The sequence below is a fragment of the Lepus europaeus genome, chromosome 10 (assembly GCF_033115175.1).
Source record: "Lepus europaeus isolate LE1 chromosome 10, mLepTim1.pri, whole genome shotgun sequence".
NCBI lineage: Eukaryota > Metazoa > Chordata > Mammalia > Lagomorpha > Leporidae > Lepus > Lepus europaeus.
Genome location: NC_084836.1, coordinates 39,443,486 through 39,459,140, shown reverse-complemented (window position 1 = coordinate 39,459,140; position 15,655 = coordinate 39,443,486). Strand labels below are relative to the sequence as shown.

The window sequence follows — 15,655 nt, the reverse complement described above, 5'->3', positions numbered from 1 at the left end:
TGGAAGCAGATTCACAATTCTGTATCTTATATTATCTTCATAATTAGCTAATAATCTCAGGCTGCATGCTTCAATAAAATTGAACCATGCACTATGATAGGTACTAGCAATGTGTGACTGTTGAGAGATTAAAATGTGATAAGTAAAACTGATACTTTTTTTCCATTTTAACTAACTAGAAGCTTAAATCGCCACATGTGGCTGGTAGCTACCAAATTGTACAGTGCAGAGTATTAATGTATGTAATTAAATTGGGTAAATTTATTCTCCACAAAGCCGAAATTGCTGTGCAGAAATGGCTAACTTTAACTTTCTAAAATATGTCTTTTAAAGAAAATATAGTTCCTGGTAAATGCCACTCTTAGGATCATTGGTTACTATCCTCACTCTGTCTTTTATGACCTTGTCTAAATATGATCAGAGTCGGCAAACTTGGAAGGCTTCCATAGCTTTGGCAACTCATGACGACAGCCTAGGATGGTTACTGGCACCATAAACTAGAGTGTCAATTTGTTGGGTCAACAACAGGAGCCACTGTGCACTTGCTCCTCATGTGGGATCTCTGTCCTTAATGTGCTGTACATTTTGATTTAATGCTATAACTAGTACTCAAACAGTATGTTTCACTTTGTGTTTCTATGTGGGTGCAAACTGTTGAAATCTTTATACTAAATTGATCTTCTGTATATAAAGAGAATTGAAAATGAATCTTGATGCAAATGGAAGGGGAGAGGGAGCGGGAGAGGGGAGGGTTGCGGGTGGGAGGGAAGTTATGGGGGGGGAAGCCATTGTAATCCATAAGCTGTACACTGGAAATTTATATTCATTAAATAAAAGTTAAAAAAAATAAAAAATTAAAAAAAAAAGAAATGGCTAACTTTAACTTTCTAAAATATGTCTTTTAAAGAAAATATAGTTTTGAATGTCACACTATGAATAATTTCTTTGAAGTTGTAAATCAAAACATCAAGGTCATTAGTGAAAAATTTAGCATTGAAGATGTTGCTATTTTCTCTCTTTCTCTCACACTTTGCAAACCATTAAGCTTCCTTCAAAAACTAACACAATTCATGCCAAAGGTAACTCAATTATTGATTGACAACAACAACTTTTTCTTAGAATTATCATCATGGTTATAAAAATAGCAAATCACCTAGCATAGTTTTGTTTACTAAGAGGAATTTGAAGTTAAATTCAATTTGAGTAAATATTAATTACAAGAGTTCAAGTTGTTTCATAGTCATGTCTTATTCATACATCTTATCTTTATGCTGTGTTTATTATTATTATACAGTTGACAGTTGATAAAAATATCAACAACATTCGGGTGGTTTGAAGAGTTCTAAAACAAAAATAGATTGATAGTTCCTAGCGTAGTTAGGGAAAGGAATCATCTGTATTACTTTGATGCTTTTCTAAAACACTAGTGATTTCACAGTTTTTCCTATATGTTCAATAAGTAGTGGAAAATCATCTTTCAATTTTGCTGATTAGTGCCAGCATGGCAATTGCTTCCATAATGCTACTAATATAATTAAAATGTAAGGAAAAAAAGCAACACAGTTGTCCTGAAAAACCACAATAACAAATACTAGGTTTTAAAATATATAATGCTGAAATTTGCAATTAGATAAGAACTTAGCACTAATGTATGGTGTATTATTATGATCAATTAGTTCTATTAAATGTAGTATTCTTGACTAAGAGAAACAAGCCAAAAAATTATATATGACTTACAAAAAGTGCTGGTAACCTGCAGATACTGGTTGTCCTTGTTAGTCAAAAAGTTTGTACTGTTGGTTAACAATTTTTTTTAAGACCTTTCTTTTTTTTTTTTTTTTTTTGTCAGGCAGAGTGGACATTGAGAGAGAGAGACAGAGAGAAAGGTCTTCCTTTTTGCCGTTGGTTCACCCTCCAATGGCCGCTGCGGCAGGCGCATTGTGCTGATCCGAAGCCAGGAGCCAGGTGCTTCTCCTGGTCTCCCATGCGGGTGCAGGGCCCAAGGACTTGGGCCATCCTCCACTGCCTTCCCGGGCCATAGCAGAGAGCTGGCCTGGAAGAGGGGCAACCGGGATAGAATCCGGCGCCCTGACCGGGACTAGAACCCGGTGTGCTGGCGCCACAAGGCGGAGGATTAGCCTGTTGAGCCACGGCGCCGGCCAGTTGGTTAACATTTTTAAGTGATAGCATTTCACATTTGCCTTCAATAGAAAATATTTTTAAAATTTCTGTAGCTTCAGTTTTGTCTACCCATGTAAAACAAAGACACGGTCAAATGACCATCTGAAATAATTGAAATATTCTGTGCCCTGACAGATGATGGAAATGTGACTCAGGATGTCTGTGAGAATCTTCTTGTGGGTTGTTCTTTGCCTACACTGTTGAATCCATCTAAATCTATCCTTTAATATATTTTAATACAAATGTCTTAAATGCACAATATCCATCACTGATGTTTTCTAAAACATCAGGAACCTGTTTGAGTAAGATACAATTCATAATATGTTAAGGCTTTTCAATTTTAGTATTATTAACAATATGGTATTGGCTTTTTAAATCTTGTCTTTTTTCTACATGGCTTCTAAATCGTAGACATATCAACCCCATTTTAAAACTTTAAGACTGCACTAATCTTACTTTAACTTGCTTTTTTTTTTTTTTTTTTTGACAGGCAGAGTGGACAGTGAGAGAGAGAGACAGAGAGAAAGGTCTTCCTTTTGCCGTTGGTTCACCCTCCAATGGCCGCCGCGGTTGGCGCGCTGCGGCCGGCGCACCGTGCTGTTCCGATGGCAGGAGCCTGGTGCTTCTCCTGGTCTCCCATGGGGTGCAGGGCCCAAGGACTTGGGCCATCCTCCACTGCACTCCCTGGCCACAGCAGAGAGCTGGCCTGGAAGAGGGGCAACCGGGACAGAATCCGGTGTCCCGACCAGGACTAAAACCCGGTGTGCCGGCGCCGCAAGGCGGAGGATTAGCCTAGTGAGCCGCGGCGCCGGCTTTAACTTGCTTTTAGAAAGTTAGCATACAAAGATTTGTTTCATTCCTCTAAAACAGTTCTCTCAGATGCAGGCATATTTGTTAATCCAAATTTAATCTCAGTTTACACACATATATATATATACATTTGATTTCTTAGCAAAGAGTAGTAATATATTCTTTTCTGATCTTGTATGTGAAGTTATGCTTCTCTATCTTTACCAGTACATTTGAAGTTTACTTTTGGTATTGTGTTAAAGTAAATCTCGATAATTTTGAATATGTAGTTGTAACATTTATGTCATTGTGCAGATACTTCAATATTATTTTTGACAGTCACTGTCATATATATGTATTTTCCAAACCAAACTGTAAATTTTCAAAGTTGTTTTGATAGACTGCTTACAGAAATATTAAATAATAAATTATCTTAAGTGCACTTAATCATACTTGCACACATATATATGCTAATGTTCACAGATCAAACCAAACAAAATTATTGCTAGTGTTTGAGGTGGCATTGTGTATATAGTATTGTGTTTGTCATCTTTTCATCACTATGAGATACCTGAGGTAGGCTACTCATGAAGTAAAGGAGATTTATTTAGGTCATAGTTTGGGAGGTTCAAGGGTACAGTGCTGGCATGGTTTAGTTCTGCTGTGAACTTCATGGTGAGTGATGGATGCTGGAGCACATGTGGGAGCAAACACTGTTACCTTGGATTGGGATCAGTGAGAAAGAGGGGCCAGGTTTCTTCTTTTTAGACTACTTTATCAATAAACTCAAGGGGATGAATGCAGAATTTCTCATTACCCCATGACCTAAGGATGTCCCACAGGGTTCCAGCTCTCAAAGGTTTCACCACCTTACAAAACCACCATCCTGGGAACCAAGCCTCTAATCACAATGGACCATTGGGGTACACTGAGAAAACTCCCAAACCTTTACGACTATTAAGTTAAAATTTTTCTAATCCAGACCAGTATCCTTTGGAAAGTCCTGACCTACCTCTGTACTGTCCCATGTGGTAGTCACAAGTCACAGGTGCCCACTGAGCGCTAAAAATATGGCAAGTCCAAATTGAGACTTAGTATGAAAAAAAAGATATTTCACTAGTATTTTTGTATGTATTACATGCTGAAATAATATTTTAGATCTATTTGGTTAAATACAGTACTAAATGATTTTGAACTTATTATTTTGACTTCTCTGAATATAGCTACTAGAATATTTTATACTACATATAGTTCATTCTCTCTCTCTCTCTTCCCTCTCTGTCTCCCTCCCCCTCCCACCTCTCTCCCCCTCTCTCCTCACACATAAAAACTGTGAAAGCATTGCAAATGAAAGAAAGATAGCCACATTCCCAACAAGCCACTATCTTTTTGTAATTTTTTACATTCTGTGGCATGGTGCTCTTTGCTAAAGATGCTAATTCTCCTTCATCTTTTAATAACCTTATATTCTTTCTTTATGAAAAGAGCCTTTTTAACCTGGAATGCCACAATAGCATTTGCTTTATTACTCAGTGTATCCTATGTATGCCCTTGGCCTACGGGTAGTATTTCCTTAAAAGCAAAGTAAACCTTATCCATAGAACTCATAAGAAGGAATAAGTACATCAGATGGATGAACATATTTGTTGCCTTAGCTGATATTTACAAGTGTATTTTTCCATATATCATTAGGTAGAACACAGCGCTCTAACTTCGAGTTAAAACTAACAGGTACAATGTCAAAGGAGAAAAAGGGTTTTCTGATCATTAGGTGAAGATGACAGATACATTATAAAGATAAAGTCAGTTGTTCTTCTCAACCCTGACTTTCTGAATTGTGGATTCTGATTTTTGAAGCATCACAGTCTAGTTCAATGGTGTGGATTTGGTTATGTCTGGTCCCAAACAAGTAGTATCTTTTGTCATTCTGCAGTATGATACACATGTAATATGGCTACTTTCTTCAGATAAAATTTATGTGTTTATATTTCAAAATGTGAGATCAGAGCTGGCACTGAGGGGCAATAGGCTAAGCTTATGCCTGTGTTGCTGGCATCCCATATGGGCGCTGATTTGTGTTCTGGATACTCTCTTGTGATCCAGCTCTCTGCTTATGGCCTGGAAAAGCAGTGGAAGATGGTCCAAGTGCTTAGGCCCCTGCACTCGCATGGGAGAACCAGAAGAAGCTCCTGGCTTCCTTGGCCCAGCCCATTGGGGCCATTTGGGGAGTGAACAAGTGGATAGAAGACCTTTCTCTCTCTCTCTCCCCCTCTCCCCCTCTTCCCCTCCCTCTCCCTTTCCATAACTGTACCTCTCAAATAAATACTTTAAATAAATTTGATATTACCTTATTCATTTTGAAGGAATAATTTACGGTCTCTCTTACATTCAGGTTCAAAACATTATTTGTGGCTGGAGAACGATGTGATGTGGAGACTCTGGAGTGGTCCAAAAAGGTCTTCCGAGTACCTGTGCTGGATCACTGGTGGCAGACTGGTGAGTGTTTTCCAAGCATGTACATAAACATGGCAGAAATGCTCAAAAGCACTGCAAGGATTAGAGGAGATCCTGACAAAGGCCATGAGGCACAAAGGTGAGATGCAGGTGGTTCACTGTTCAACTGTTGTATCATTAGTCATGTCTTTATAAGTGACATTCATGACACTGTTTGCTAGGTACCTAGTTTTAAAGTACTAAAGACTTCTTTATTTTCTCTTGTTTCCTGTATTCAGCAGACTTATAAATCTCTGGTTCTCTTTTCACATGTCTGTTTGCTTCATCCAACATTTAGGGCTCCCATTGCTTTTGAGCTGGGATGGTGACATTATCTGCCTTGATTTAAAGTATTCTCATCTGTCAAATTTGTTTTCTCTGCTTTTTTATATAACCCTGCATAATGAGTCCAGAGTACTTTTTAAAAGCATTGTTCCTCTCATAGGATTTTCTGTCAGACTTCTTGTATTATGTAAAGTCAAATCTCTTTTTTAGCATTCAAGGCAGAAACTTCAAAAACTATGTGGAAAATGTAATTAAAGGATGAAAAAGAAAAATACAAATTTTATTTTCTCAACATAAACTCCATCAAGCTCAGGACAGATTTTAAGTGACATCAGCCATTTAGTACATTCCTAAATGTATTCCAAGATATTTAATTTTTTGCAGATATTGTGAATGGGGCTACTCTTAGAAGTTCATTCGCAGCCATGTCATTGGCTGTGTATACAAAGACTAATGACTTTTGTGTGTTAATTTTATGTCCTGCCACTTTACCAAACTCTTGTATGAGTTCTAATAGTCTCTCAGTGGTCTTTTGGATCCCCTATATATAGAATCATGTCATCTGCAAATAGGGATAGTTTGACTCCCTCTTTTTCAATTTGTAGCCCTTTCATTTCTTTTTCTTACCTAGTGGCTCTGGCTAAAACTTCCAGGACTATATTAAATAGCAGCGGTGACAGTGGGCAGCCTTGTTTGGTTCTGAATGTTAGGGGCAATGCTTCCAACTTTTTCTCATTCAGTAAGATGCTGACCATGGGTTTCTCATAAGCGGCCTTGATTATGTTGAGAAATGTTCATTCAATAACCAATTAAAGTTTTCATCATGAAAGGATGTTGTAATTTATCAAATGCTTTATCTGCATTTTGTTCAGTCTGTTAATGTGATATATCACATTTATTGATTTGTGAATGTTGAACCATCCCTGCCTACCAGAGATAAATCCCACTTTGTCCAGGTGAATGATCTTGCTGATGTGTTACCAGATTTGCTTAGCTAGTATTTTGTTGTTGATTTTTGCATCTTTGTTTCTCAGGGATATTGGCCCATAGTTACCTTTTTGTGTTGTATCATTTTCAGGTTTATGAGTTAAGGTGATGCTTCATAAAAGGAGTTAGGGAGGATTCCTTCCCTTTCAATTGTTTTGAATATCTTGAGAAGAATTGGAGTTCTTTTTAAATGTCTGGTAGAATGTGGGAGTAAAACTATCCGATCCTGGCCTTTGTTGGGAGGGTGTTTATTACTGATTCAATTTCCACCTTTGTTACTGGTTTGTTTAGGTTATCTATGTTTTAATGACTCAATTTTGGTAGATTGTATTTGTCCAGGAATCTATCCATTTCCTCTAGGTTTCCCAATTTGTTGGTGTACAGCTGTTTGTAGTAATTCCTGATTCTTTTTATTTCTGTGGTATCTATTGTTTTATTTCCTCTTTAATCTCTGATTTTATTGATTTGCAGATTCTCTCTCTCTCTCTCTCTCTTTTTTTTTTTTTTTTTTTTTTGGTTAGTTGGGCCAATGGCTTATCAATGTTTGTTTTTTCAAAAAACCAGTTCTTCATTTTGTTCATTTTGCTGATCTTTTCTTTTTTGCTGTTGTTGTTTCAATTTTATTTCTTCTTTAATTTTAATTATTTATTTTTTTCCTATTAGTTTTGGGTTTGGTTAGCTGTTTTTTCTCTAGATCTTTGAGATGCATTGATAGCTCATTTATTTGGTACCTTTCCAATTTCTTCACATAGTCGCCAGTTGCTGTAAACTTCCCTCTTAATACTGCTTTTGTTGTATCCCCTAAAATTTGATTTGATACATTGTCATCCTCATTCATTTCCAGAAATTTTTTGATTTCTTCTATGACCTACTGTTCATTCAGGAGCATGTTGTTCAGTCCCCATGTGTTTGCATATGCTCTGTAGTGTCTTGAGTTGTTGATTTCCAGTTTCTTTCCATTGTGGTCAGAGAAGATGCATGGTATTATATTTTAATCATGTCTATGAAGTCTCTTTATGTTCTTAAAGGCTTTTTAAATATGAAGAAATAAAAAAGTTAGAGATAACTCAGGGCTAGAAGAATAGATACCTAATGATTTCTCCTCACGGCTCTTATAAAACTGCCCTTGTTTAATGAAAGAAATTACCAGGAACACTGGTGCAACTATTTTGGCGCTCAGCAGAATGCATGTCCAACTCTAACTTTTCATTCAGAATTGTGTAAGCTAAACCAGTTGAGATGTTGATGGTATTGGTCATTGTTTTAGTTGTCAGCTATCAATCCTTGTCAATTTGTCCTTGTCAAGATTAATTTTCTTTGCAAATTGATGTGGGTGATATTTTGCTGTTGGCTTTGTCTTGAACATTGTCTCATCCTCTTCTTAAAATGAGTTAACCATTTGTAAATTGCTGATTCTTCTGGGGTGTTTTCCCCATAAACTTTTCATAATGCCTCAGTGATTTAATGGTTTTTCTACCCAGGCCTCATCATAAATTTGATGTTTGTTCTTGTCTGAATTTTAGCAGAATTCATGTTGTTCTGATAGAGGGTCCTTTCAAACTGATATCCTATCCTTCTTAATGCCTCAGTCCTTCTCAAACAAGTCAGAACAAGTTAGTATAAATTTGATGGCTGTGAAAAGTTTTGAAATCTTTGTGTAGTTTTTTTTTATAATATGTATTTCTTTTTTTTTAACATTTATTTAATGAATATAAATTTCCAGTGTACAGCTTGTGGATTACAATGGCTTCCCCCTCCCATAACTTCCCTCCCACCCACAACCCTCCCCTCTCCCACTCCCTCTCCCCTTCCATTCACATCAAGATTCATTTTCAATTCTCTTTATATACAGAAGATCAATTTAGTATAAAGATTTCAACAGTTTGCACCCACATAGAAACACAAAGTGAAACATACTGTTTGAGTACTAGTTATAGCATTAAATCAAAATGTACAGTACATTAAGGACAGAGATCCCACATGAGGAGCAAGTGCACAGTGGCTCTTGTTGTTGACCCAATAAATTGACACTCTAGTTTATGGCGCCAGTAACCACCTTAGGCTGTCGTCATGAGTTGCCAAGGCTATGGAAGCCTTCCAAGTTTGCTGACTCTGATCATATTTAGACAAGGTCATAAAAGACAGAGTGAGGATAGTAACCAATGATCCTAAGAGTGGCATTTACCAGGTTTGAACAATTATACAGCATTAAGTGGGGAAGAGGACCATCAGTACACACAGGTTGGGAGTAGAGCCATTGGTGGTAGAGTAGAGGTTATGATTACAAAGGAATGAGGCCCAAGTGTGCTAGACAGGGTCTAGAACAAAGGACAGAGTCATTATTAGATGTGCTAAGAAAGGTGCTGTCTAAGCTACAATTAGGTTTTCTGATTGAGAGGCAAATAGAACCTGATAGAAGGGGCTTGATAATAATCTGTTGGGCTTTAGGCCTTGTAAGTTAAGAGGCCCAGACCTATCTATCTCTTCACATGGGGTATATCCTAAGGGAGGTGTGAACCTCCTAGGGGAAGGCACTCTGTTGACTTTCATTACTTGGCTGGGCTGGGAGGAGAGCTGGCCAGGTAAAGGCAGGGGGCATCTCTAACAAGAAATGTACAGTTCTGCCTGCAATGTTGCTGACCCCACTTGGCCGTCCCCTCAGCTGCAGTGGTCACTTTGGAAGTTGGGCTGAGTGAAGGGCTTTTCAGCTTAGAGCCAATAAGATCTGTGGCTCTGACCTGGGCATCCTTCGACTCCAGGGCAGGTCCATTTCCAATGATCCAACTCTTGGCAGAGCTGCCAGGGCTCTTCACAAGCTGACTTCTGCTGAAGCCCAGGCTTACCACATTGAAAGCCACTGCAGTGGACTGGCCTGTTGGGTCTCCTTGAGGGCAGATCACTGTACAGATCAGCCATTAATAGGCCTGCCACCCATTGCTTCTGATGCCTAGCTTTCTTTTCCTCCTGGTTTGTGTTAAAGCAGACCAGAGGATGCAAGTCAAGGGAGTGCCCGTATCCCATCTCTAAACTTCGGTGGCCTGAACTACAAGTCTATAGTCACAGGCATGTTCTGTAGTAGTTTTTCTAAGGTAGACAATGCCCATGAGGAAAATTATATTCTCACTTTAAAACTTTCTTTCCCTTTGGTCTGAAAGGGAGGTTTTTTCTACTTACTGTATACTTCGCTAATGGCAAAGTGAATCAAGCTATGAGATTATTATTTAAGTTCTTATTTTGGCTATGCTATTACAGAAAAATGTTAGCCATCTCTTTTATAAGGTCTAAAGATTAAATTGTGCATCCTACAGATTCCTTCATAATAGAATTAGTTTCCTACCTTGAAGAGAATAGAGAAATGAAAGAACAAGTTGGGCTTAGAATAGAGAAATGAGGGAGCAAGTCCTAGATCGCTTGCTGACAATAGCAATATCACATGAATACTTAGCAAACCGTTTCAACCATTAGATAACAACTTAAGAAAACATTTACCAGAAGGTCCAATGCCTTCTATAAATTTTAAGAATCATGTATTTGAAAACACCTCTTAAATATCTAACATGGTGTAGTTTGTTTAACCAGTAAACTTAAGCACAACCATCTAAAATGTTTTTAGTTTCTTTCTACCAACAAGTTTAAAACATATGATACACAGATTCAGGTCACTCAAATTAAAATGTATCTTTGATTGATTTTAGCAGCTTAAATTTATGGGCAATCTTATCTATAAGCCATTTAAAATAAAACTCTTAATAAAATTTCCTATGTGGACATACAATATGTACACACATATAACATAGCATAATAGACCAATATAGCAATTTTAATAATAGCTTTTAAAATCTTTAACTCTTTTTGTAGATTGACAATTGATTTGAATTGCTTTTTGTTTTTAGATTACTTTAACACATTGCTTTAACAGAGCATCAGAGTTTAATTCTATGTCAAAGAGAAATTGAGCTTCCTGTGATCTTTTGCTGTGAGGTTTCCTTCCTTTACCTTCTTTCATATTGGTGACCATGTTTCTGTGTTTCTGTGTGTAACACATCTTTAAGCATCTTTTGCAGGGCAGGATGAGTGGCAACAAATTCTTTCAGTTTCTGTTTGCTATGAAAAGTCTTAATTTCACCTTCATTCACAAATGAGAGCTTTGCAGGATATAATATTCTGGGCTGGCAGTTTTTCTCTCTTAGTACCTGGGCTATATCTCGCCATTCCCTTCTAGCTTGTAGGGTTTCTGATGAGAAGTCTGCTGTGAGTCTAATTGGAGATCCTCTGAGAGTAATCTGACGTTTCTCTCTTGCACCTTTTAGAATCTTTTCTTTATGTTTCACTGTGGTGAGTTTGATTACAACATGTCGTGGTGAGGATCTCTTTTGGTCATGTTTATTAGGGGTTCTATAAGCTTCCTGTACTAAGATGCCTCTGTCCTTCTCCAAACCTGGGAAATTTTCTGCTAGTATCTCACTGAAAATGCCTTCTAATCCTTTCTCCCTCTCCATGCCTTCAGGAACTCCTAGAACCCGAATGTTGGGTTTTTTAGTAGTATCCTGTAGATTCCCGACAATATTTTGTAGATTTCTAATTTCTTCTTCTTTTCTTTGGTTTGCCTGTTTCCTTTCCTGTTCTCTGTCTTCTAAGTCTGATATTCTCTCTTCTGCTTTGCCCATTCTGTTTTTAAGGTTCTCTAATGTGTTTGTCATTTGATCTATTGAGTTCTTCATTTCATTGTGGTTTTTTGTCACTATCACAGTTTCATGTTCTACTAGTTGTTTCATTTCATTTTGATTCCTCCTTAATATTTCATTTTCACGAGAGAGATTTTCTATCTTGTCCATGAAGGATTTCTGTAGTTCAAGAATTTGTTTTTGAGAACTTCTTAATGTTCTTATCAATTTTTTGAGATCTGCTTCTTGCATTTTTTCTATCTCATCATCTTCATAATCTTGAATTGGGGTGTCTTTTTCATTTGGGGGTGTCATAGTGTCTTCCTTGTTCTTGTTACCTCGGTTTTTGCATTTGTTGTATGGCATGTTGGAAATATTTGGTTTCTTCACTGTGGTGTTTTTTCTTGTTACGCTATGGCTCTATATTAAGTGGACTGTCTGCTTTCGGTGGAGCCTTAGAGGCTTGAGATAAGTGTGGACTGAGAGCTGTGTTTGGTTCCTCAGGGTTGAGGGTGTGTCAAAGATGACACTCCCAGGTTAGGTGTGGTAAATCTCTCTCTCTTTTTTTGATTCAAAAGGGAAGTAATTCCGCACAGCTGAACTTAATTGGAGGTAGTTAGCAGGCAAATGATATAGCCACAGGAGCCAGAGATTGGAAGCTCTTTCCCAAGGACCACACAGGGAATCTCTGCTGCCCTCAGTGTGGGCTCCAATTCTCCTGCAGTCTCCCACTGGGTTGCCAAGTTAGATGCTAATCTCCTGTTATTTCACCCCTCCCCCCAGAGTCAGGTTTTTCTGCTAGGCTCAGGGCCGGTGCAGACCTGAGGTCGCCCTGCTTATGACGTATGTCCAAAATGGCGCCTGCTCTTTGTCTTGCTCGCCTTTGAGGGGTGAGTGGAGGGAGAGAAACTTGTGTCCGTATCGGTCACTTTTTTTCTTTTTTTTTCCTCTCTCTCTTCTAGTTAGCCTGGTGAACTTTTCCCCACGGAGTTTCAAGCCTCGTTCCCTCTAGTCTCCTCTTTCTGCTTGCCCGCTGGTGTCTCGGGCTATGGAGGTTCGGCTCACCTCGCGTTCTAGCGCTGGTGCATTGAGTCTGCCGCTGGTGTCCCGAACTTTTGCTCCCACGCTCTCCACGCAGGTCCACTGTGAATCACTAGTTCCGGAAGAGTTTCTGCTGCTGTTTCTTCCCCTACTCTTCCTTGACCCTGCAGTATCTCCACTTTTATTAACCTGTGTGTCTTGCTGAACTATCAATGTGCTCCCTTCCTATTCCTCCATCTTGCCGCTCCCTATAATATGTATTTCTAATGGATCTTTTGAAGATCCTTCATATATGTAACTTACTTTGTTTATTTTTTTAAAGATTTATTGTTATTTATTAGAGAGGGAAAGATAGACAGAGAGGTCTTCCATCCTCTGGTTTACTCCCCAAATGGCCAAAACAGCCAGGTCTGTGCCAGACTGAATCCAGGAGCCAGGAGCTTCTTCCAGGTCTCCCACATGGGTACAGGGGCTGCTTTCCCAGGTGTATTAACAGAGAGCTGGATTGGAGATGGAACAGCCAGGACTCAACTGGCACCCCAATGGGATGCCAATGTCTCTGGTGGCGGCTTTTCCTGGTCTGCCACAATGCCAGTCCCTTTTTTATCCTTTAAATTTTTCTCAGAGTAAGTAAGTGATCTTGGAGGAAAAAAATTTCATGTTAAGTGGATAAAATACAGATTTTGAAAAAAAAAACAGGAAAATAAAAACCTTTCTGCTGCTGCTTTTAGGGAATAGCTGCATACATATGTGGAAGTGTAGATTATCTAAAACCTGAATTTTTCCTTACTGAGTATAGAGCTTTTGTCCTTTTGACCCTTGGTATGTATCTATGAATTATGGAAACCTAATAGCCTTCACACATATATATTTCAGTTCAGTCCCACTTAGTTAAATGAATTGGATCAGCCCTTTTTATATTATTCTTTTTAGTATCTGCTTTTACGAGCATCTGAGAAGGAATATAAAATTTGAATTAAAATTGCTATAATTGATATGCAAAAATTAGATTTGACTTCTTAAAATGATTATAGTCTATAAGGTCAAGTGAATTTCTAAAGCTGAAGTTCAGTGTTTGATGTTTTAGATCTTTCTGATTCTGATAAATTATGCTTTCATAGTATATCCTTGACTATCATTCTTTGGAAAAATGAGGTTTCTATATCCTTTGTAATATAAAATATAAAATGATCAGAGCAGGAGGAGTGTTCCTTTTATTTTATGAAAATCATATATGGAATTTTTATCCTGTCTGGGTTTATTTACAAAATTAAAAATTACTTAAAGTTCAGATTTATAATTAGAAAATACAGAAGATAAGACTGAATCTGGAGAAAGATCAATTCTTTATAGAAATACATAAAAATAAGTAAAGAATTACTTTCTCTGTAGGAAGAGTATTTATAGCATTGTTGTATCTATTCCTGATTGGCCAAGAATGTTTTAACAATTATTTTCCATGAACTGGAAAATGCCTTATCTTCTTTGATATGGTTTTTCTTAGTTGGTCAACATTGAAGGACTACTTTCCATTCCCAAAGGAGCTTACACAAATGCTTACTGAAGGGTTTCATTGTTCCCCTTAAACGTAACCAGTTTGAGGTTTGTTGAAGGAAACCATAATCTTCATAAATAAACTTGTGATTCTTTTATTTTTAAGGATATCTTTGTACATAATACTCTGTATAGATATATGTAGTTAGTGCATTCAGACTTACATGGAAGCTCACTGAATGTCCGTGGAACAAGGATATAGAATTTCTGGTGAAACTTGAGTTTCATGTGAAACGTCAATTTTTCTGATACAGAAAAATTGATAGCCACATTATGCCAGTGTGCTGTCACTGTAAGTTGGATGCTAGCTCATTACCGTGGAAGACAGTAGACTTAGACTGAAAAAATGACTGATTTTCCTTTTTCTGTCTCTACCATTCAATTTTGTTTCATTGTGCAATCTGTCCAATTAAACTACACAGACATGTATATAGGTGGATAGGTAGTGAACTAATTTTATGTTTTGTCAAATAATTTTGTCTTAGTGATGCAGCTGTCAGCTACTAACAGAAAATCTGGTTAGACTATTGATTCATTTTCTTAGATGTGCTTGTCATCATTTTCAAGTTTCCATACTTCAGTAACTAGAGTAAAACTGAAGTTTAGCACTTGCAGCCATTATATTTTCTTAACATACTATCACATTAATATTTAATCACCAGAGGAAAAGAGAAAGAACTGTTTGGGTTTTTATTAACTCCCAGGAAAAGAGAAAAAAAAATCTTTTTTTTTTTTTATAAATACTCATGAATTAGTTGGCGACAATTTTAATTTTCCAAGAGGTGTTCTAGGAAACACTTGATATATGTTTAAGGAAAGCTCAAGCTGTGACCAAAGAATACTTGTATTTATTTTCAAATTTCGTATTTTCTACAGCATCCCTCTTTCTTATTATTGACTTAGACTTACAAATTGATATTTGTAATACATTTGAATACTTTTGTGAAACTTCTTTAATAAGTATGCATAAATTTGCTCTGATTTCATTAGTACATATGTACAAATGAGCCATTTATAAACCGTAATGTATAATTTTGTGTTCAGCAACAAAAATAACTGAATATAAATTGACTTGGATTATAAGAAGGTATTGTATAGTTTGACCAAAATTTGATTTAAATATCAAATATTCTAAATTGGGAGCTAACCTGTGGAAAATACAAGAGCAGATCAGTACCCTCCACCCTTCAAAGGAGCATCTCAAAAAAGAATTGTCACTCTTCAAAACCACTGAAGCATTGAACTTTTGCTTTGGATTGTAATAATATAAACATTAATGCTCTCAGAAGGATATTAGCCATGCTAATTTAGAGAGGAGGTTTGTATTTAGTTGATTCATAAATCTGCAGAAGAAGCTAATTGTCATTCACTTAGATACTTTAGTTTCACAGTAATAGCTATGAAATAATTAAAAACATCTGGATTATTGGATTATTGACTGACTTTTTTTTTCTTTTTTATATAGAGATAGAGAAATGGAGGTTCTACAATCATAATTTTAAAAGGAAAGAGTAATGGAATAGATAATTGTTCCATTAAAATATGGTAATTCATGTACAAAATAATGAACAGTCAAAATGTCATTTTCCTCAGTTGTATAATCTTCAGAAAAAACACTGAATTGCCAGGGCTTGTTTTAAGTACTCAGAGGAGCTTTTCCT

General features: G+C 37.0%; 1 protein-coding gene across 2 annotated transcripts in view; it reads left to right on the top strand.

Moving 5' to 3' along the window:
* ACSS3 (acyl-CoA synthetase short chain family member 3) overlaps nt 1-15,655 on the top strand; it is a 353,512-nt gene that overhangs the window by 284,239 nt on the left and 53,618 nt on the right. For both annotated transcript variants that reach the window (XM_062203158.1, XM_062203157.1), the window contains one exon: nt 5,363-5,466. In XM_062203158.1, coding sequence (XP_062059142.1) covers nt 5,363-5,466 — 104 coding nt within the window. The remainder of the gene's footprint in view (nt 1-5,362; nt 5,467-15,655) is intronic.